Source organism: Magallana gigas, chromosome 3 (genome assembly GCF_963853765.1).
Source record: "Magallana gigas chromosome 3, xbMagGiga1.1, whole genome shotgun sequence".
Classification (NCBI taxonomy): domain Eukaryota; kingdom Metazoa; phylum Mollusca; class Bivalvia; order Ostreida; family Ostreidae; genus Magallana; species Magallana gigas.
The window spans coordinates 21,325,801-21,349,588 of NC_088855.1; the positions used below are offsets into that span (position 1 = coordinate 21,325,801).

Genomic DNA, 23,788 nt, shown 5'->3' on the forward strand with positions numbered 1-23,788 from the left:
AAGTATCGTGTTAAAGTGAAATAAAAAAAACACAGTCCGGTGATTTCTTTCGAGTTTTGATACTAATAAAATTTCGCACCAGCTTGGTTTCAACGATTCTTATTTTATCATCTTTACCTCAGTAATGGCCAGTACTTTATTACAAATTGATTATGATATTAAATACGTAAAGGTTGTACTCTCTGATTTTTCTCTTTGATTTTTCTTTGTCATTTTCTGCTTAGCAATGCAATATGGATCTATTATCATTTCGTAAAGAATACATCTACCTGTGTATACGAAAAATACATTTATAATAACATAATAACAGCTTTCAAACATACCTTTTCTACATGTAAGTTGGATCCTCTGAAATGACAAAGAAAACATACTGTCAAACAATTGTAAAACTGGTGGTATTCCGACAAGTCCAAATTGGATCAAAAGTACCATTCAATGAAAAGTACATATACATACACGTTATTACGAAGTTTTATTTTCTAACAAAAATTTTAGGGGGATTGATGAAAGCAGCGACTCACTCACACATTTTTCGACTCAATTTCGGCATGGAATTCTGTAACGAAATCTTTACGAACTGAAATTGTAATCATTACAATATATATTATTTAAGGAAGTATGACTATCTCAACGCCTTGAGTTACCTATTATTGAGAAAGAAAGGTTTTGCATCAACAGATGTCTTTCTAAGTAGCAAGCTACTGCAAGTTAACCAACACCATGTGTTAAATAAATACAAGAGCCCTCTTTTAAGTTTTCACTTCCTTTCGTGTCGCCTTTCGCAAGCATTTTCTCCATTATCAGTTAATTTCTAAACATGTTTATTCAATTGCATGGATGAAGTATAACTCATGGGAAAACAAAAGACATCTAAGAAATGGAAACATTTTATCGTGCCACACTGTTTATCTGTCTGGTTTTATTATCACACGATGCATTTTGCGACGGTAAGTAATGACGTGCGCGGAGAATTTTTATTATTTTATAGATTTCTATGATCTTGAGCCGAAAATCTCTCTCTCTCTCTCTCTCTCTCTCTCTCTCTCTCTCTCTCTCTCTCTCTCTCTCTCTCTCTCTCTCTCACACACACACACACACACACATTTGATTGACACACAAGCATTTAAACACTGATACAGTATATATTTTTCCTGTTTGATTGTGTTTGATTTTGATTTTCAACTTAATTTGTAAAGCAAATATAAGGTTGAAAATTAAGTCTTTGAAAAGGAGGCAGTTGGAGAGTAACTGCCATATTAAACAATTTCAAAATTAGAACTTTGATATATACTAGTACATGCATCTACATTTTTCAGTGTCTTTGTATGTGATAACACTACAAATCGATTTCGTTATGTATATTCCAATCATGTCAAATAACATATTATTGAGGCGCAAGAAGGGCTTGCTTAATTAAAAGAAATGAAAATCGCATAAATATGTTAATATTCCAATATTTAATCGTACAATTGCTAAAAATCGTATAAATATAAGAAATAAGAAATCATTCTTTGAATATTATGACATGATGCTTTCAGTCGAGGTTAGATCAAATTTATCATAAATCCCATCGTGCTTTATTTGATTTGACCATGCCCCGACCAAAATTATCACCTCATAATACTCAGAGAATGATTCATCATTCCTTAAATAAAACACTTTATTCTCTGCATTCCTTTCAACGAAAAACACTTTTCAAAATACCAGTGACTGAGAGTGGGTGAGTCTAAATGAATGGTTAACCAATAAAATATATAAGCATCATTGCTTTGCCTGTACTTTGTAAAAAGACACATTTCCAAATTGTTGATTGATTTTACAATATTATGTCTATCTTATAGTCATAAACTAATGATGGTTGTATGTTATGAACAAAATTATGTCATTGGCCTACTCTCGAGACATCCATTTTAAGTGCTTATAAGTTGTAGTTTCTATGTCAAGGAGCCTGGACTGAACAATTTTAAGTAGCGTAAATCTGTGACGACTAGATTAGGATCCGTTATAGACATACCTCTAATTGCTGTATCCCTAGATGACGTTTGTTCAGTATCGTCTAGTCCACATGCAAGCTTGTTTTAATCAAATGTCTTTTTTAAACCTTTTTTAGAAAAAAAATAATTGAACAAAATCGTCCAACGTTCATACTGTAGTGCACACGCAAAAAATCGAGAACAACGTTTGTGTTGTACTAGTTCAATATATGTGGGTCATGACGTCATTGTTTTCTGCAACTGATGCTACAGAAAGTAACAAAATGTTGTTGTTCAAACATTCTTATGGTTAAAACGTAAAATAACACCCGTTAAAAAACATCAACTTGGTAAAGGGCGTCAATACAAATAAGAAGAACAATTTACCAAATTGCAGCTTATCATGTCATGTTGTTGACCGTCTTAAATATAGATTATAAACTGAAAAAAATGAAGGATAATAAAAAGGAATTTGATACATTAACAGCTTGTACAAATTTTCTTGAGCTTGAATCACAATGGAGATTATTAAAAAGACGGAAAGTAAGAAACAGGAATAAATTGAAAATGGAAGGTTAGCAGGAAACGATTACAATATTTGATGTCATTTCCGGTGCTGTAACATACTAGTAGTACATTGTATTTGCATTGTAACGTTTCAACTACTGTGTGTAAAATCGTAGCCAGTGTAGATCTACTGTCACTTTTGGTGATTGAAGTACGACGTGATCTAGATTCAGATATAATTTGAGACTACTTTTTAAACTAAATACCATTACTGGTACATCACATGCATTTTTATGTACAAACAAAATATACGCAGCTGAAGGTCACTGCAAGTACGTGATCCTCGCAGTACAAATGCTTTGCTGATGTTCAAAGTATTTCACTCTTCAATGTAGTTATTTCAATAATTTATTCAAAAGTATATCAATGAAACCTGTTACCAACACATACTTAAATATACAAAGAAAAAAGGGAATCAGAATACATACCCCTCAGTTTAGGAGTTTAATTTGACCTTTTTGATTTTTGACCCAAAATACAGTTATTGGTGAGTTGACATGTGTTGCCAGTAATTTTAGTAGGCGGAATAATTACATCAAATATTGTTTTTAATCATGCACAACGACTAGATTGAAAGTACCGATTAATAAGAAAAAAGCATGTATACTGCCACATGATTTATTTAGTGACCTTTGCACTTAAAAATGAACGTTTTCTCAATAGTAACAATTTGATATGAAATAAAAGCTTTTCGAAAGTCAATTTTTTAAATCCAGTACTATTTGTATATTTCATCATGATTTAATTGAAATAATAAAACATGGGGACAATGTTTTCATACTTTAGGAAGAGGCTTTGGAGGTAAAATTATTGGAAAATCAAAGTGAAAAAAATTCTGATTTTTAGATATATTTGCATGTTTTCACGTTGATATCAAATCCTTATCTTAATATTGTTTTGTAAATGTAAAACAAGGCACATAGACTGTGTTTCAAACATATTACAAGTTTAAATCTTTGCATGCTTAATAAAGTTGTAATAAATGATTTTATTTCATTTTTATTTCAGACAACTGTATGATTTTTATGGGTTTTTCTCAACATGAACACCTTTTGCAAAAAGTATATTTAGTTATTGACCGATATCAAAAGGCTATAACTGTTTTATTATAATAAATCAAAAACTAATTCTTGTCATTAATTCTCTTCAAGCGTATGATAGAAAAATATTGTGTACATAATATATAGGTGTTGATTTCGCTAGTATGACGTTACAAAATTGCACGTGCCAAAACCAGTGTTTTGTCATGAAAATCTATTTTTAGTTTAGTAAGGTTTATTTTTCTATCTTTAGTATAGTAAGGTCTGAACCAGAATTTATAGCACGGTCACGAGACAGCAATCGACCAATCATACATTGTATGCTTAAGAAAAATGCGATATTATAGTAAATTCAATAGTAAAGTTTGAAATGCAGGGTCTCAGGCATCTATTCCGACTGTCACTCTTCTCTTCGAGAGATATCTAATAACAAATTTGACCCTCGCCTAGCCAAGATAGATCTCAGAACAAAAATAGTCATTGCTTTGACGCGTCATGAGTTCAAAAATGAAGTAAATGTATATGATTTTGAAGCATTTTTTATTCTAATTTTTATTTTTCCATTTAAGCCCAATCAAACAAAGTTCGACTAGTAGGCGGAAATTCCGCGACGGAAGGTCGGGTAGAGGTGTTTTACAATAGAGAATGGGGTACAGTTTGCGATGATAATTTCGATGACAAAGATGCAGCTGTCATCTGCTCAATGCTGGGTTTCACCAAGTAAGTACCTTAGTCGCTAAGTCGCGTAACTTTTTATATTCTTAGTCATATAAAGAATGCGGATTATGATTGTTATGATAGTGTAAGTTTTATCTATTATTAACCATTCTCTCTGTAATCGTTTTTCTAAGAATGAATGCTAAGGCAAAACAGCGAGCATTTTTTGGCCAAGGAACTGGCAGAATTTGGATGGACGAACTCCGCTGTAGGGATGCTGACATCGATTTATTTTCTTGTCAACAGAGTGCTTTGGGTAGCCACAACTGTGGTCATTCGGAAGACGCGGGAGTGGTGTGTGCCATTTCTGCGGGTATGAAATTTTTCCCAGTCATCTTGGCTGTACATTATGCTATTATATCTTATATTTCTTTAAAACATAACTGAGAAAATAAATATTTAACTGATGTTAACATTTTTATAAAAGGTAGAAAATTCGGTCTTCAAAAATTCAAACTGCGACAAAAAAACCTAAAATAACATAGCCTGCATGTTTGTTGAAGTAAGCATGAAAAAAATATTATTGAAAGGTATTGAAAACTAAAAAAGAAGTACTCGAAATGTTGATTAAATCATCTCAAGTTAATTGTTAATTTTTCAAACGTTTATATTTTATTGAAGCATCTAATATAAGACTGGCTGGCGGAGGTAATCCGATGGAAGGGAGAGTGGAGGTTTATTATAACAATCAGTGGGGTACTGTGTGTGATGACTCATGGGATACAAGGGACGCGTCTGTCGTCTGCTTCATGCTGGGATATTCAAGGTGGCTTTACTTTTCATTTTTTTTAATCTTTTAAATGACTATATATGGTTTGAGCCTAAAATGGCCCCCTAAAATGAACATTGTCATTTTACTGTAATTCTTTATTTAATTTGTACAAATGTACATTTGATGTTTTTTCATAATTTTCATTTTGATTATTAGTGCCCACAATTAAAAAATATGACATCAAAAAGTTTACCTTTTCCAGCCATTTTCTCATTTTTAGCATAAAACAGCTTGGTTTGAAGCAGTTTTTTTTAAGGAAACGTTGAGCGACTGCTTGAACAAACAAAATATTTTCACCAAAGATGTATCTTTCAAATACTTATAAGTGACAACAAGTTCGTTCTTGTTCAAAGAGTCGCTCTATATTTCCCATTCGAAAAAAAATAAGAAAAATGTCAATTTTTGATTTTAATTGAATTATAAAAATAGCGTCACTTCTTACGTCATATACTGCCAGTGAGTGCATATAAATTAAATAAATAGGTGAAAAACATATTTCATGTCAACTCTTTTATAAAATAACACAAAGAATTAATGTACATGAATCATTTAAAAAATAGCAAATTATGGGGGCCAAATTTGGCTAATATCATATATATATTTCTCTATTCTCTTTTTCTTTTATTTAAGAATTAATTTCATATTTATTACATTGTAATATATATAATTTTTAAATTTGTGGAAAAAACAATTTTGCATATTTTATATCAATGATTTAGAATATGTACATAAAAATAACGATTTGAAAGCAACACTACAGCAAATTTAAGGAGTACCCTGTTAGTACATATATGTCCATCCTTATACCAATGTTACACCTTGATTCTAGCATCCTTATCTCTTTTTTTTCAATTTTTACAAATGAATGACTGATATGTATAAAAATGTAGGTAGCTGTAATTTTTTAAATATATTTTTTAAGCCACATAATTATGCCGTATCAAACGTTTGCATTTTTGGAATTCAGACATACCTTTTGTCAGTATGATGAGCTGTACATAAGATAATCTTGCGCCAAATGCGACAGATTATTTTTTGGTATTCATAAAGTACTTGCCATTGGGTAGTTTAAAAGGGCATGGTCATAATTTTGGTCGAATTCTATTTTTCTGTTTTTATAATTTACAATGCTTTACGAATGCACTTCTAATGATCAAATGAAATTTGTGGGTCAGTCGTTAAATTATAAGCAAACACAGATACATAGCTCACAATTCTTTGTCATGTAAACAAGGCCCTTGTTCTGTTTTTGTTTACATAGGTTCAATATACCAGCAAATTAAAAATCTTTTAAAGCTGATTTTTCTATCTTTTCATTCATTTTAAGCATTAATAAACAATGTCTATCCTTTATCACATTCAACTTAGGTCTAAAATTGTTATTTTCTCTTCAACATTTAAAATGTAAACGAATGCTTCGTTTACATAGCAAAGAATTGTAAGTTCTGTAACTCGCTTATGACTCAACGAATGACCCTCAAATTTTTGTTGCCTATTAAAATGTTTAACTGAAGCACTGTAAAAATTAAAAGAGGGGGAATATCGTGACTATGTCCCTTTTATGTAAAGAGAAATATTGCATATCTGTAGACATTTACGTTAGTTTGGACATGTACATGTGCGCTAGAGAGAGATAAAGGAAACGTTATGAGGAAAGAAGCCTGGCAAATTTGTACAAATTATATTAAGTTGTATGAACGTCCTTTTATGATGTTGCCAAAATATTTACCCTTTTCCATATCACAGCCTGTATCAGCCAAAGACCATATATCAGCCCAAGGGCCGAAGGCCCATGTCTTTGGATGCACTCTGAAATACTCAGTATAAAGCTGTAATTAACAAGAAAGATTAAAATAAAGACTTTCGTTACCTTTCTGTCGGTTGATGATTGTATGCAGATAGCAAGCATTGCAAAAATATTCTGTGATGATCGATACTTTTGTCTTTTACTAATTAACAATTTTTAATTGTCAATGTAATTACTCAATGACTCATTGACAATTAAAAATTGTTAATTATAAAAAGACACTTTTATAGTGTTTATGCATGACTTTGTATGTAGATTGTACTTGATATAATGTGTTACTCGCAAATGCAAGCTATTAGGGGGTCAAACTAAAAATAGACACTGTTGAAAAGTTAAGTGAAGAGGTATTGTGGCCCTCTTGTTTAAATTTGCAAGAAACAAAATATCCGATATATATTGCTTGTCAATTTTTAACAGAGAAAACGCCATTCCAAATTTATCGGCATCTTTCGGCCAAGGGACAGGTCAAATTTGGATGGATGACGTTTTATGTGAAGGAACAGAAAGAGATCTTTTTGACTGTAAAAAGTCACCCATAGGAAGACATAATTGCGGTCATTCCGAGGATGCAGGAGTTACATGCTCATTGGGTACATAGTTTTTGATTGTATAATAGTTGCGGGTTTTTTTAATACATGCAACAAAAAAATTATTTTAAACATCTAAATAGGGATGTCAATTGACTGCAAAATTGCCAATCGGTTCATTGTAACTCGTTTTGACCGATTTACCGGTTACTCGTATCAAAAACATTCTTTTTTTTAGTTTACTATAACAAAAATCACTATAAGGATATTGGAATATTCTGTTTATGTGTTAATTAGGATGATAAAAGGAATTCGTTTTTTTTTATTTATTCATGAAAAAAAATTAGGAAAACATACAAACAGTCGTGAAATGGCTTTAGAGACGAAGTATTAATTTTAATTTATCAAATTAAAAGTGATCAACAAAGATTGATTTCACTTTGCCTATGACAAGTTCCATCGCCCGTTGTTCCTGATTGGACCCAGTGTTTTAAGAAGGGCTGGGTTGTCAGCAAATTACAAATCTGATTGTCCTTTAATTTTTTAGATATGATTTGTTTACTTAAAACTATCAATAAGTAAACTAAAATTCTATCTTTTGTCATTTTGAATTTGAAAATGTTACCTTTATCATTATATAGAGCTCTTTTTTAAAAAAGAAGATTGATAAAGTTCGAAACGGACACGACCATCTAGGCCTTATTTTTTTTTAAACAATATTTTAGTATGTAAAAAATATTACAAAATAGGATTGGGCAGCAGGCAATCTGCCTATTTGAGCCCTCTCCTTATGAGTCAAGTGTTACTTCTTTCGTCTGAAATATTATCTCTTCAGGTTGTTGTTACAAGCATACGCCCAATATGCATTTGCTTTTTAATTAACTTATGTTCTCTGGAATGAAAAAAAATCATTCACCACGACATAAGAAGACTAAAAAGATTTTATGTAAGGCACAGTCATAATAATAAACGTTATTTAAAGAGATTTTATTTTTAATTGCCAATGATTTTTTAAAAAGGTTAAACAGGGGGTTGGATATTTAATAATTTAACCTTCAAGCATACCTTAAAATTTTATGGATGTTTTTTAATCTTACCATTTTATTCAGAAACGGAAAAGTCCTTATAAATTTACTATAAAAGAATGTTTTCCCTTATATTTATACAAGCCTCTTTTTCTATTAAAAATGAGAAAATAAAGCCTAAAAGTTGCCTCTTTACAGTAATTATGATTTAAAACATACATATAAAAGAGGCTTGTTATCAACAAATAAACGATCCGATCTACTTCAAATCATTAGCTATGATTTGTTTAGCAATAAACAATCATCAGAATAAAAAAAAATCCATATATTTTACGTAAAAATTTTATTTTTCTCATATATTGATAGAGGGTTTTTTTCTTGAGGAGATGTGCTTTAAAAATGCCACAAACATCTAGCCCTCTTAACAAAATTCCCTTCTTTATCTCAGCCCCTGGACCTTCCCTGTTTTCAACTTAAATTGCCTAAAAAAAAAATTAAAACAAAAATCATGAAATGGCGTTAAAATATAAATTATTTTATTTCATATCATTACGGAATTCGTAACCGGATACCTTTGTTTCAACAGAGTAACTGGTTAATCTGTTAAAAATTGACATCCTGTTTAAGAAATGATATCTTTGCGACTGAAATGGATTACTAGTAATGTAATTCTATCCTTAAAAATTATGTTTAAATATACCATACAACTGAAAAGAAATAATGTTTTAAAAAGGGGTTTTGTACAAGATGTATTAACCGAATTAAATTTTAATACAAAAATGTTCAACTATTTGGTGTTAAGAAGGGAGTGTGCGTTTGGTCGGCGGATCTTCACCTCTGGAGGGTCGAGTGGAAATTCATAGCAGTGGCTCCTGGGGCACAGTCTGTGACGATTCCTGGGACAATACTGATGCCGCAGTCGTATGCTTCATGCTGGGATTCCTAAGGTCAGTATCATTTAATTCCAATTCATTTGTTATTAGCTTTAAGGAGGATGGGTGATCAACACATTAGCCAGCTGAGATTTCAAATTTTTTCTTTTTAAATTATGTATTTAGCTTTAACGTATTATTTAGTAAAGAAAAATCAATATATTTCACATCATAAATTTCGGCATTTTTCCTATATTTTTATATAGAGCTCTCCTTTTAAAGAAGTTTAATACAAATGTACAGTCTAAAATGACCACGACCATCGAACCCTTTTAGATTAAACATTAGTTGTACAAGTCATTAAAAAATACAGAAAATGCTCATTCTACACGTCTTAACTTTATATATACTATTTAAAATAATAAAAATTCCCTTTTTCCACCTTGACAATAAAAAAAGTAATATACGCCTAGGTCGTAAGATTTCATTGTTTTAGCAATATTTTATTTACTAGTAATAAATGAAATCTGAGATCAGGCTTAGCTATTTTTTGTCTTCTTGATCAAAAGTTTCATGACTTAGGTGTGTCAAAGTATTGGTATATTAATGGGATACGAATGAGAGACGAATTTAAACCATAATTATAAATTATCGAATTAGCATTGATATCTTTTAATTTTAAAAATGGGGAAATCATGTTCAAAGGCTTGCTGTAAATGAAGTGTTGCCTAGTACATTATTTATCATTATTCATAGAGTATTAATTATATACCTAATAAAGCATCAGATTTCATTGGTTAATATGACCAAAAACTATGTCACACACAATATAATATTATCTGTATTCTGAAATGCTTATTGCATTGGGACTTCATTTATTTTTAGAGGAGGCGCTGTTGCGAGGACAGGAGGATATTTCCAGTCAGGAGTTGGTAACATTCTGCTCGATGAAGTTAATTGTATCGGTACAGAGAGGTCCATCTTGCAGTGTTTACACGCAGGTTTGCTAAGTGCCGATTGTGGGCACCACGAGGACGCCGGAGTAACATGTAAGGGGGTTCAAAGTGCTGGCATACTAAGAGGTAAACATTTAATTATAGTCAATGGTAATAACCCCGTTCTAGCAAATCTGAGCCAAATTTTCAAATCGTTTCTTTTTGTGTCTGTCTTTCGCCTGTCGGTCCGAAAAAAAATAATATTTTTCTCCTTTTGAAAGCCACTTCATAGGTCAATATCAACTTAAGTGTCTTTTGTAAGGTCAAAGCTAGTGAGGATTGCTAGTATACATTATTACTCTAAAAATATGGAGCTATTTGTAATAATTACAAATAAAACCATTCAGATCAAGATTAAGATATATTAGCATAATGTCATGTTAAGTTGAATATTGGATTAAATGTGTGTTTAATGCTGAAAATATAGTTGTTTGGGTAAGTGATATTTGTGATGCTATCCGTGTACGAGTGAACAATGTGTTCCATGGATCTCTTATCTTATGTAAACTTATTTTGCATACCTGGTGAATAACGGTACCCTAAATTGTTCCATATATATATATATATATATATATATATATATATATATATATATATATATATATATATATATATATATATATATATATATATATATATATATATATATCAAACAACTCTTATAGGAAGGAATAATGTCAGAAGTTTTTAGACCCGGTTCTGATTAGTTTGTATGTCGGTATTTTAGATTGTGGTGCTGCAGATATTCTTATTATCATCGATGACAGTGGAAGTGTAGGAAGAAACCACTTTAATGTGACAAAAATGTTTGTGAAAGACGTTATTCAAGGTCTAAATTCTAAGTTATTTCGATTTGCTGTATTAACGTACAGCAGTAACGTCACAGAAAGATTTGGATTCCTCGAGATTAGTAGGCTTCCTGTTATATTGAACAACATTGATCGTATTCCGTATACATCTGGAGGATCAACGCAAACAGGCAGGGTGCTGAAACACGCTAGGTTGTCAATATTTAACAACAAAAGGGCTAATGCTGCAAATATTGTTATTCTCTTCACGGATGGAGAGTCAACTAACCCTGAACAAACAAAAGAAGAAGCTGCTCTATTGCGCAGGCATGGAGTGCGCATCTTTTCAATTGGAGTTGGAAGTGGACCTAAACAAGAAGAGCTAAACTTAATGGCTTCTTCTCCAAGCGAAGACCATGTATTCCAAGTTTCGTCGTATAGTGCTCTATCGCAAATTCTCAGTGCAGTACAAAACAGGACATGTGAAGGTCTGTATTGTATTTTAGCGATGTTTATTTCTACTTACAGATATAATTTAATTTGACCATGTTTTTAAGGAATTGGGTAGAGGTGAAAATAAACTATTAGAAATGTTAACTGTCATAAATAAGTTATCTATAGATATATTGACAAAATACTTCCAGATAAATATATTATTGGATACCCGTAACTGCTTAGTTTTTCAATGATTTTTTTTTAATTTCGTTGCAAAGAACAAAACATTCATAAAAGTGTATCTTTTGAAATGAAGTTATGAATTTCAAAATTAATCTTTAAAAATTATAAAAGGAAGACTTTTCTCTTCAAATTTAGCGTCAGTAGATGGTGGATTCAGCGAGTGGTCAATGTGGACACATTGCAGCAAGACTTGCGGAAGTGGGATCAAAACAAGACATCGCACTTGTACAAATCCAGTACCAACTAGTAATGGCAGAAATTGTACTGGGGCTTATTCAGAAACTGTCTCATGCACAATAGCTGGCTGTCCTGTGGACGGTAGTTGGGGTAATTGGAGTCCTTGGTTAGATTGCAGTGTTACATGCAGTATCGGATTTCAGACACGAAGCAGAGAATGTACAGATCCTATGCCAGAAAATGGAGGACTTCCCTGTGAAGGACTTAACATAGAAAAGTTAATTTGTCAACTTAAACCTTGTCCTGTTGATGGTGGTCTAACAATTTGGAGTGACTGGAGCACATGTTCAGAGTCTTGTGGGATTGGAACGAGAATAAGGAGTCGTTCGTGTACGAACCCGATTCCCCAGTACAATGGAAGAAACTGCATCGCAGCTTACAAAGAAACGAACGAATGCATGATTAAACTCTGTCCCGTTGACGGGGGATGGAGCTTTTGGTCAACATGGACAGCGTGTACTAGTTCATGCGATATAGGATATAAAATACGAAGCAGAGACTGCACAAATCCAATACCTAAAAATGGAGGTCGTCTCTGTGAAGGCTTTAGCAGAGAAAACGTAACCTGTAATGCAGAACCATGTCCTATTGATGGTGGATTTGCGATGTGGAGTGACTGGAGCGCTTGTTCAGAGACCTGTGGAATTGGATCAATGACTAGAAGGCGCTTATGTGCGAACCCGATTCCACAGCACAATGGAAGAAACTGTACTGGAGCTTACTCAGAAACTAAGGAATGCATGATAAAACTCTGCCCCGTAGACGGAGGATGGAGTTTATGGGCAACATGGACATCTTGTTCAGGTTCATGTGGTGGAGGTCAACGCGAAAGGGAAAGAGCTTGCGATAACCCTTTACCTAGATTTGGAGGACAACTTTGTTCTGGACCTCATTTAGAGCAAATGGAGTGCAATGCAATACCATGTCCAATAGATGGTGGCTTTAGTCAGTGGAGTGATTGGAGTTCATGTTCAGTTACATGTGGTATGGGTGAAAGAAATAGAACTCGTTATTGCAACAATCCATTTCCGAAATACAGTGGTAAGAACTGTAGTGGTATAAACAGTGAAGCAGAATTATGCTTGACTTCGTTGTGTCCTATAGATGGTGAGTGGAATTCTTGGAGTTCTTGGAGTGCGTGTAATGTCTCATGTGGAGGAGGCAAACGAGATAGAGTCAGATTGTGCAATAACCCATTACCTCGAAATAATGGACGTCGATGCCCTGGCAAAGATATTGAAAGTAGCAATTGTGAGATGAATCCGTGTCCAATTCATGGTGGATTTGATCAGTGGGGGAGTTGGAGTATGTGTTCACAAACGTGTGGTGGGGGTCAAAGAACAAGAAAGAGAACTTGCTCAAACCCTAGTCCAGCATTTGGTGGCTCTAATTGCTTTGGATTATGGAACGAATCTCAAGATTGTAATAATCATAATTGTCCAGGTAAATCTACACATTATTTATAACTTGTTCTTAGTTTATCCTTTTATTCAAATCTACATGTCTAAATCATTTTAATTTTTTTTTTAAGTTCATGGGAAATTAAGTGATTGGACACAATGGACTGATTGCAGTGCAACTTGTGGACCGGGTTTTCAACAAAGGTCGAGGACTTGTAATAATCCAAAACCAGCTTATGGCGGCAGAACATGCTCTGGTAGTCAGAATGAACGAATTGATTGTCAAGTTCAAAACTGTCCTGTAAATGGTAAATTTTCAAACTGGGGTTCTTGGTCAATATGCTCCAAATCATGCGGCGGAGGATTGGCCTTTAGATACCGAGACTGTGATAATCCTATGCCAGAGTTTGGGGGATTAAATTGTACGGGTGCTCATATGGAATCTATTTTGTGCCAAACCAATCCTTGTCCAATTGATGGACAATTTGGATCATGGGAGGGGTGGTCAGATTGCACAAAGTCTTGCGGAATTGGTTCCAAAAATAGAGTTAGGAAATGCAATAATCCTTTGCCTCGATACGGAGGTACAAATTGCACAGGGACATCTTTTGAAAACATATCATGCAATACGCACAAATGTCCAATAGATGGTGGTTTTAGTGATTGGACAAGTTGGACATATTGTTCAGTTAGTTGTGGTGGAGGAATAAAAAATCGGAAAAGATTTTGTAATTCTCCGTCGCCATTATTCGGAGGTTATAACTGCAGTGGAAATTTTTCGGAAAAAGTGATATGCAAATCTTACCCATGTCCAATAGATGGTTTCTTTGATGAATGGGAAGAATGGTCGTCTTGTTCGCATAGTTGCGGAGGAGGTATTCAAAATAGAAAAAGAATATGTTTTGATCCTAAACATGGCGGTCAAGCCTGCACGGGTCATTTTGTTGAGTACCAAAATTGCAATTTTCATCAATGTCCAATTGATGGTAACTTTGGTGAATGGGGATCATGGACTTCATGTAGTAAGACTTGTGGTGGAGGCTCTAAATTAAGATCAAGACAATGTGAAAAGCCTATACCAATGTTTGGAGGCAAAAACTGCAGTGGAAAATATAGTGAAGAAAGTGAATGCAATTTAAACTCATGCCCTTTAGATGGAAAATATGCGGAATGGAATGAATGGACAGAATGTTCTAAAACGTGTGGAAGTGGCAATCAATATCGTGAACGAACTTGCACGAATCCATCTCCCAAACATGGAGGTATGGACTGTTTAGGAGTATCCAAAGAATCGGTAGGTTGTAATGAAATTCCATGTCCTGTGAATGGACAATTTTCTTTTTGGGCTGAGTGGAGTAATTGCAATGTAAGTTGTGGAGGAGGGGCATCATATCGAGTGAGGAAATGTAATAGTCCTTTACCTAAGTATGGTGGAAGAAATTGCTCCGGAAATTTTGAAGAATTGAGGACTTGTATGGAGAATTCATGTCCATTAAACGGGGGTTTTGGTAAATGGAGTAGTTGGTCCTCGTGCACAGAAACATGCGGGGTAGGGAAAGAAACGCGTCTACGTTTTTGTAATAATCCAGAGCCACAGTTTGGTGGACACAGCTGTAGGGGTTTATCTAAAAATACAAGAGATTGCAATACACATCCATGTCCGATAGATGGAGCATTCAGTGATTGGCAGTCTTGGACTCCTTGTTCAGATAGCTGTGGAGGTGGAGTAAAATCTAGAATTCGCTATTGTGATTCTCCATCTCCATCAAACGGAGGTAGAAATTGCACAGAAAGGGACTATGAAGAAGTGAAATGTAATGAATATTCCTGTCCTATTGATGGAGGATTTTCTGATTGGACAAAGTGGTCACAATGTACACGAAGTTGTGGTGGTGGGAGCAAAATCAGAAATAGAACATGTGACAATCCTATTCCGCAATTTGGTGGAAATTCATGCAACGGCCATTTTACTGATATTAATAATTGTAACTTTCAGCCTTGCCCTATCGATGGGGGCTTTTCTGAGTGGGGCCTGTGGTCTTCTTGCTCTGTAAGTTGTGCTGGAGGATCTACTCAAAGACGACGTTTCTGTACAAATCCATCTCCAGAATATGGCGGTAAGTATTGTTCAGGGCAATCTGTTGAAACAAAGACATGTCAAATTAACCCATGTCCTATAGATGGAGGCTTCAGTGAATGGAGTACGTGGTCAACGTGTTCGACATCATGCGGTTTGGGTTTAAAATATAAAAACAGATCTTGTGATACACCTGCCCCAAAATACGGTGGACAAAACTGCAGTGGAGTGTTCTTTGAAAATGAGTCATGTAAGAGAAAACCTTGCCCTATTCATGGAGGATTTAGTAACTGGGAGAGATGGAAGGGTTGTTCCACAACATGTGGAGGGGGAACACAAACAAGAAAGCGTAAATGTAACAACCCATCACCTGAATTTGGTGGGTATAACTGTAGCGATCCTTTCTTAGAGAACAGGGAATGTAATATATTTCCATGCCCAGTGGATGGGCAATACTCTACATGGAGCAACTGGTCGAAATGTACAACAACATGCGGTGGTGGCTCAATGTTTCGGACAAGAACTTGTAGTAATCCACCTCCTGAATATGGCGGAAGGCCTTGTAGCGGACTTAATACCGAATATGATAGTTGTAACACAAATGCATGTCCTATTGATGGCGGGTTTTCAGAATGGAGTGGGTGGACAACTTGTACAGACACATGTGGTGGAGGTTCATCAAGTAGGAAACGATTTTGCAACAATCCAGAACCTCAATATGGAGGTGATAATTGTACTGATTCTTTTGAAGAATTAAGACAATGCAATAAATTCCCCTGTCCAATACATGGAGAATTTTCGGTATGGACTATCTGGTCACAGTGTTCACGAAGTTGTGGTGGCGGAATCAAAATCAGGAATAGAACATGTGACAATCCTATTCCAAAACATGGTGGACGCCCATGCTTTGGGCATTTTATTGATTATGTTAATTGTAACATTCAAATGTGTCCTATCAATGGGGGCTTCTCTGAGTGGGAGCCATGGTCATCTTGCTCAGTTAGTTGTGCGGGAGGTTCTGCTCAGCGACGACGTTACTGTACAGATCCAGTTCCGAAATATGGCGGTAAATTTTGTTCAGGGCGGTTTGTTGAAACGATGACTTGTCAAGTCAATCCATGTCCTATAGATGGAGGCTTCAGTGAATGGAGTATGTGGTCAACGTGTTCGACATCATGCGGTTTGGGTTTAAAATATCGAAACAGATCTTGTGACACACCTGCCCCAAAATACGGTGGACAAAACTGCAGTGGAGTGTTCTTTGAAAATGAGTCATGTCAGAGAAAGCCTTGCCCTATTCACGGTGGATTTAGTAGCTGGGAGAGATGGGAGGATTGTTCTACAACTTGTGGAGGGGGAACACAAAGAAGAAAGCGTAAATGTAACAACCCATCACCTGAATTCGCTGGATTTAACTGTAGCGATCCTTTCTTGGAGAACAGGACATGTAATGTATTTCCATGCCCAGTGGATGGGCAATACTCTTCATGGAGCGACTGGTCGAAATGTACATCAACATGCGGTGGTGGCTCAATGTTTCGCACTAGAGCTTGTAGTAACCCGCCTCCTGAATATGGTGGAAAGCCTTGTAGCGGGCTTAATACTGAATATACAAGTTGCAACATTAATGCATGTCCTGTTAATGGCGGATTCTCAGAATGGAATGATTGGACTACTTGTACATACACATGCGGCGGAGGTTCATCAAGTAGAAAACGGTTTTGTAACAATCCAGAACCTCAGTATGGTGGTGATAACTGTACTGGTATATTTGAAGAAACAAGTTTATGCAATGAAAACTACTGCCCTATTGATGGGGAGTTTTCGGTATGGACAGAGTGGTCACAATGTTCACGGAGTTGTGGTGGTGGAATTAAAATCAGAAATAGAACATGTGACAATCCTATCCCGCAATATGGTGGAAATCCATGCATTGGCTTTTTTATTGATTATGTTAATTGTAACATTCAGATGTGTCCTATCGATGGAGGCTTCTCTGAATGGGAGCCATGGTCATCTTGCTCTGTTAGTTGTGCGGGGGGTTCTGCTCGGCGACGACGTTACTGTACAGATCCACTTCCAAAATATGGCGGTAAATATTGTTCAGGTCGATCTGTTGAAACAAAGACATGTCAGATCAATCCATGTCCTATAGATGGAGGCTTCAGTGAATGGAGTATGTGGTCAACGTGTTCGACATCATGCGGTTTGGGTTTAAAATCTCGAAACAGATCTTGCGACACACCTGCCCCAAAATACGGTGGACAAAATTGCAGTGGATTGTTTTTTGAAAATGAGTCCTGTGAGAGAAAGCCTTGCCCTATTCACGGTGGATTTAGTAGCTGGGAGAGATGGGAGGATTGTTCTACAACTTGTGGAGGGGGAACACAGACAAGAAAGCGTAAATGTAACAACCCATCACCTGAATTCGCTGGATTTAACTGTAGCGATCCTTTCTTGGAGAACAGGACATGTAATGTATTTCCATGCCCAGTGGATGGGCAATACTCTACATGGAGCGACTGGTCGAATTGTACATCAACATGCGGTGGTGGTTCAATGTTTCGCACTAGAGCTTGTAGTAACCCATCTCCAGAATATGGTGGAAGGCCTTGTAGCGGACTTAATACTGAGTATGCAAGTTGCAATATAAATCCATGTCCTGTTAATGGCGGATTCTCGGAATGGAATGACTGGACTACTTGTACATACACTTGCGGCGGAGGTTCATCAAGTAGAAAACGGTTTTGTAACAATCCAGAACCTCAGTATGGTGGTGATAACTGTACTGGTATATTTGAAGAAACAAGTTTATGCAATGAAAACTACTGCCCTATTGATGGGGAGTTTTCGGTATGGACAGAGTGGTCACAATGTTCACGGAGTTGTGGTGGTGGAATTAAAATCAGAAATAGAACATGTGACAATCCTATCCCGCAATATGGTGGAAATCCATGCATTGGCTATTTTATTGATTATGTAAATTGTAACATTCAGATGTGTCCTATCGATGGAGGCTTCTCTGAATGGGAGCCATGGTCATCTTGCTCTGTTAGTTGTGCGGGGGGTTCTGCTCGGCGACGACGTTACTGTACAGATCCACTTCCAAAATATGGCGGTAAATATTGTTCAGGTCGATCTGTTGAAACAAAGACATGTCAAATTAACCCATGTCCTATAGATGGAGGTTTCAGTGAATGGAGTATGTGGTCAACGTGTTCGACATCATGCGGTTTGGGTTTAAAATATAAAAACAGATCTTGTGATACACCTGCCCCGAAATACGGTGGACAAAATTGCAGTGGAGTGTTCTTTGAAAATGAGTCGTGTGAGAGAAAACCTTGCCCTATTCATGGAGGATTTAGTAGCTGGGAGAGATGGAAGGGTTGTTCCACAACTTGTGGAGGGGGAACACAGACAAGAAAGCGTAAATGTAACAACCCATCACCTGAATATGGTGGGTATAACTGTAGCGATCCTTTCTTTGACAACAGGGAATGTAATGTATTTCCATGCCCAGTGGATGGGCAATACTCTTCATGGAGCGACTGGTCGAAATGTACAACAACATGCGGTGGTGGCTCAATGTTTCGGACAAGAACTTGTAGTAATCCACCTCCTGAATATGGCGGAAGGCCTTGTAGCGGACTCAATACCGAATATGATAGTTGTAACACAAATGCATGTCCTGTTGATGGCGGATTTTCAGAATGGAGTATGTGGACTACTTGTACAGACACTTGCGGTGGAGGTTCATCAAGTAGAAAACGGTTTTGTAGAAATCCAGAACCTCAGTATGGTGGTGATAACTGTACGGGTTTGTTTGAGGAAACTAGACTTTGCAATAACGTATCCTGTCCAATTGATGGTGGTTTCAGTGAATGGAATTTATGGACTGTTTGTTCCGTTTCATGTGGCGGTGGGTTGAAAACAAGAAAACGAACATGCACAAATCCATCTCCACAATACGGAGGACATAATTGCTCGGGTTCTTTCACACACACAAATACTTGCAACACTTTTCGCTGTCCTGTTGATGGTGATTTCGGGCCCTGGAGTTCTTGGTCAGTCTGTTCTGCAAGTTGTGGTGGTGGAAACAAAGAAAGGAAAAGGTTATGTAATTCCCCTCCACCAGCATATAATGGTAAATATTGTGAGGGAAATAGTTCCCAAACACTAAGTTGTAATGAATTTTCGTGTCCAATTGATGGAGGATTTACCGAGTGGAGCAACTGGGGAGAGTGTTCGCAAAGTTGCGGAGGAGGTGTTCATATACGTAATCGATCATGTAGCAATCCAACACCCCAACATGGGGGAAAACTTTGTAACGGTCATTTTTCGGAATACTCATATTGCAAGACACACCAGTGTCCTATTGATGGTGGATTCTCACTCTGGGGTGCGTGGTCTTCGTGCACTGCATCTTGCGGTGGTGGAACCTCAATTCGGACACGATCCTGTACAAACCCATCTCCGTTATATGAAGGTAAAAACTGCACTGGAAATGCCGAACAACTTATAAACTGTAGTATACAACATTGCCCAATCGATGGACAGTATGGTGACTGGAGCACATGGTCACCGTGTTCTCATTCATGTGGCGGGGGATTTAAATCAAGATTACGAAAATGTAATAATCCACTTCCACAATACGGTGGAAGACAATGCAATGGTAACAATAAAGATTATATACAATGCAACACTCAGCCGTGTCCAATAGACGGGGTCTTTAGCGAATGGCAAACATGGTCAGTTTGTTCACATAGCTGTGGAGGGGGTACAAAAAACAGACTCAGACTGTGTGATGATCCTTTTCCAGCATTTGGCGGGAAAAATTGTACTGGTTTGTTTCAGGAATCTTCAAACTGTAATCCGTTGCCATGTCCAATAGATGGGGGTTTAAGTTTATGGAGTGAATGGTCACTTTGTTCGTCAACTTGCGGTGGAGGTATTCAGAAAAGAAACAGATCATGCTCAAATCCAGTTCCTCAGTACGGTGGTAAAATTTGTGAAGGGGAGACCACTGAATTTCTTCAGTGCAATACCAACGAATGTCCAATAGATGGAAAATATTCGGACTGGGGAGCATGGACAGTCTGTTCTGTAACATGTGGAGGGGGAACAAGATTGCGAAGTCGGACTTGTACAAATCCAACTCCTCAATTTGGAGGAAAAGAATGTTCCGATGGGTCAGAGCAGTCTGAAAATTGCAATACAAACAGCTGTCCAGTTGATGGTAAATATAGCGAGTGGAATTTGTGGTCGGAATGTACCGTCACGTGCGGTGGAGGAACAAAAATGCGTACAAGATCTTGTACAAATCCATCGCCGAAATATGGAGGTAAACTATGCAATGGACCAGCAGACGAAACAACAGATTGCAACACGAAGACTTGTTCAAGTGAGTATTTTTGTTCAATTTTGGCGTCGATCAAAAACAGATTGCGCCTATAAGCTAGCTACAGGTCTATGGCTACATTAGGTCTCATACATATTCTTGCTTTAATAAACAAAAGATTTCCAATTATTCGGGGGTTTTTTTCGATCGCTATTAATTTCTTATATAAAAACATTAATAACGATAAAGTTAAGTGTAAGTATTTTTTCGTCGTTAATGTCTTTACTAATGTTAATTCAAGACGTGTTGAATTTCACTCAAATGAACCCGGCATCTGATAATCTCACAACTTGAGTATTTGTTTATTTATTTGTGTCGCCGAATACGTCGATATAATATCTTTTTCTTTTCTTTTTCGTTTTCAGTTTGTGCTGATCCAAACACGGAGTTTGAATGCCATGACAAAAAGAAGTGTGTCGATAAAGGTTTTGTCTGTGATGGAGTTTCAGATTGTATAGATGGGAGTGATGAAGCTGTGTGTAAGTTATATTTGTCCAACATCTGAACTTTTTTTCAACATTTTTAAGGAAAATTCTTCTGTGTCGTATGCCATGCATGTACCACAAAATGCATATACATAAATATATGAATATGACAACGTAGACATCAAAAGCGTGGACATATCTTAAAAGAACAGCGGAGATGGGATAAATAAGAAACATGAAAATCATTTAAGTAATCTAATTCTCGACTGGATATTATAATCGTCCGATTTGACAACACTAACCTCAATTTAAAATACAAGTTATACAATATCATACACTTATAATTTTTTACTATAATAATAACAGTATATCAATTTAAAATGTGGTAAACTTGCGTACGTACTTATAGAAATTTGAAACACATTCTATTGCTTGACGTGAGCGATAAAAATACATGTACATGTACATTTCATACTTAGTCTACTTAGATTAAAAATTTACAAATTGACAATACCGTTTTCTTAATACACGCAGCTAGGAGTTATAAAAAAAAACAAATGGAAAAATATAACATCAAAACTACATCTTAATCGTTATATTTTGTTTCTTGCCATGAATAATTTATGGCGAGTTTGATGGAATTCGTGATAGGGTGATAAGGCACCAATTTTTTGTTTCATACAACACTGTCTAAAACCTTCTGTCAGTTAGTAAAAATATATCTCGTGTTACTAAGCTATAATAAAAACTAAGAAAGAAAAGAGGAAATTTTATATATCTGATTAATTAAATTATAAATGTAAGTTTTTGCATTGACAGGTAATAGTGGTCAACAGGTTCCACAATGTCCTGAAGGTGCGTCGGAATGTTAATATCTAGGAAGATACTGACTGGTGTGGGAACGTGTTTTTGTGATGAAGGGTTTATCTGAATATCGTGGAGGAATTATATTGGCGTTATCTACGTCTACATGTCTACAATGTTCGAACTACAAATATTATCTTTTAAAAGTAAGAAAATGCAAAGGATATATACTTGCATTCTTGGGGGTCGTATATATATTTTTTTGGAATTCTTAGAAAGAAATGCTGTGTGTCTTTTGAAATAACTGTGTGAATTCAGGAATGCCTGTAATTGTAGATATTTTAATGTTTATCTTTTGTAGACCTCTTCCCTTTGTGTTTATCCCTTTAATCGCAATCCGTAAATGGAATAACATGTGGAAGCAAATCATTAGTTATCATTGTGTAGTCTCTTTCTTAGGAAGAACACACCCGTTTCTATTTTCTGAGAGAAACTTACTGAACACTTTATAAATGTTAACACGTGTACATAAATATATTTCACTTTTTTAAAGGAGTCTGGTCAGATTTCTGAGTAGTCTAATTTCGAAAGTTCATTCAGTACTCGTGCATGTATTTGTCCATTATGTTGAGAAATAAAATATTTTCTTTTCTTAATTTTTTTTTCACAAATTGGCCTTCAAGTAGGCGACATATTATAAAATTTGGACAGGATATTATATATTAGCTTAACGGCGGTATTGGAACGTGTTTGCTAATCAAAATGACTGCAGTAACAATGGTTTATTTCACATTGTTAAACACTAAAAGTTTTGCATGATATTTTAAACTTAAATAACTAATGATTATGAAATTGAATTTCAGAACGTGTTGTATGAATAAGCGTTATATTAAAAAGATTTATCACTGTGTATTATTATAATTTTTTGGTTGATATAATGGAAGTTTTAGTGTCAGCTACTGTAAAATAGTAATACGTGAAATTATCAGCTATTGTTCAATACGTGAATTTTTAATTTTTTTCTTTTCGCATGTACAGATGTATATACGATATAATTATGTATAATAAAAATCACTTTCGTTTTAATGTGCATTTCGAGTTGCAATCTTATGGATTTACTTTTTGTATTAAATGCTTGGTCGGATAAATGGATTGACTGCTTAAAAGGAAGCACAAGAAATCATGTGTTTCAAGACGACAAATATTGGTATTCCCTAAAAAAAATTGCAACTCCCTAAAAACATTCTGAAACATGATTTCTCTTAGTTAATAGCAAAATCATAGCGAATGGAATCATTTACCCGTGACAAAACGTCTAAACATAAAATTGGTATGTTTCTGCGCATGCTTAATATGATTGTCATTATTTAGTGATTGAGTTTAGTCTTTGGTGATAATCTTAAAAAAACAACTTAACATAGCCAAAATAATAACTGCAAATACAGTCAGAGCCGTTGGAATATTGGTGTCTGCATTGTTTCCACAACAGATAGTATTCACTTAAAATTTGCTGTTTGTTTTTACCTCGACATTGAATTGAATATTAAGCAATCCGAAGGAAACGTTATTTTGATATCATTATTCTGTTTCGTAAGCGTAATATCATTTTCATCGTCAACTTTAAAGAATCCAAAAGCTCTGAGCAAAATTCAACCAAACCGGAAGTTTTAGTGATATTTAGCAAAG

At 35.4% G+C, this 23,788-nt stretch overlaps 1 protein-coding gene across 1 annotated transcript; it reads left to right on the forward strand.

Moving 5' to 3' along the window:
* Positions 1–757: 757 nt before the first annotated feature.
* On the forward strand, positions 758–22,485 carry LOC105325348 (SCO-spondin). The gene is made up of 12 exons (XM_066078871.1): positions 758–947; positions 4,150–4,300; positions 4,432–4,610; positions 4,919–5,063; positions 7,294–7,466; positions 9,231–9,375; positions 10,186–10,382; positions 11,023–11,571; positions 11,897–13,441; positions 13,530–20,876; positions 21,239–21,352; positions 22,118–22,485. Exons 1-12 carry the CDS (start codon positions 878–880, stop codon positions 22,168–22,170), a joined length of 10,668 nt encoding a protein of 3,555 aa, XP_065934943.1. The 5' UTR covers positions 758–877; the 3' UTR covers positions 22,171–22,485.
* Positions 22,486–23,788: the final 1,303 nt, after the last annotated feature.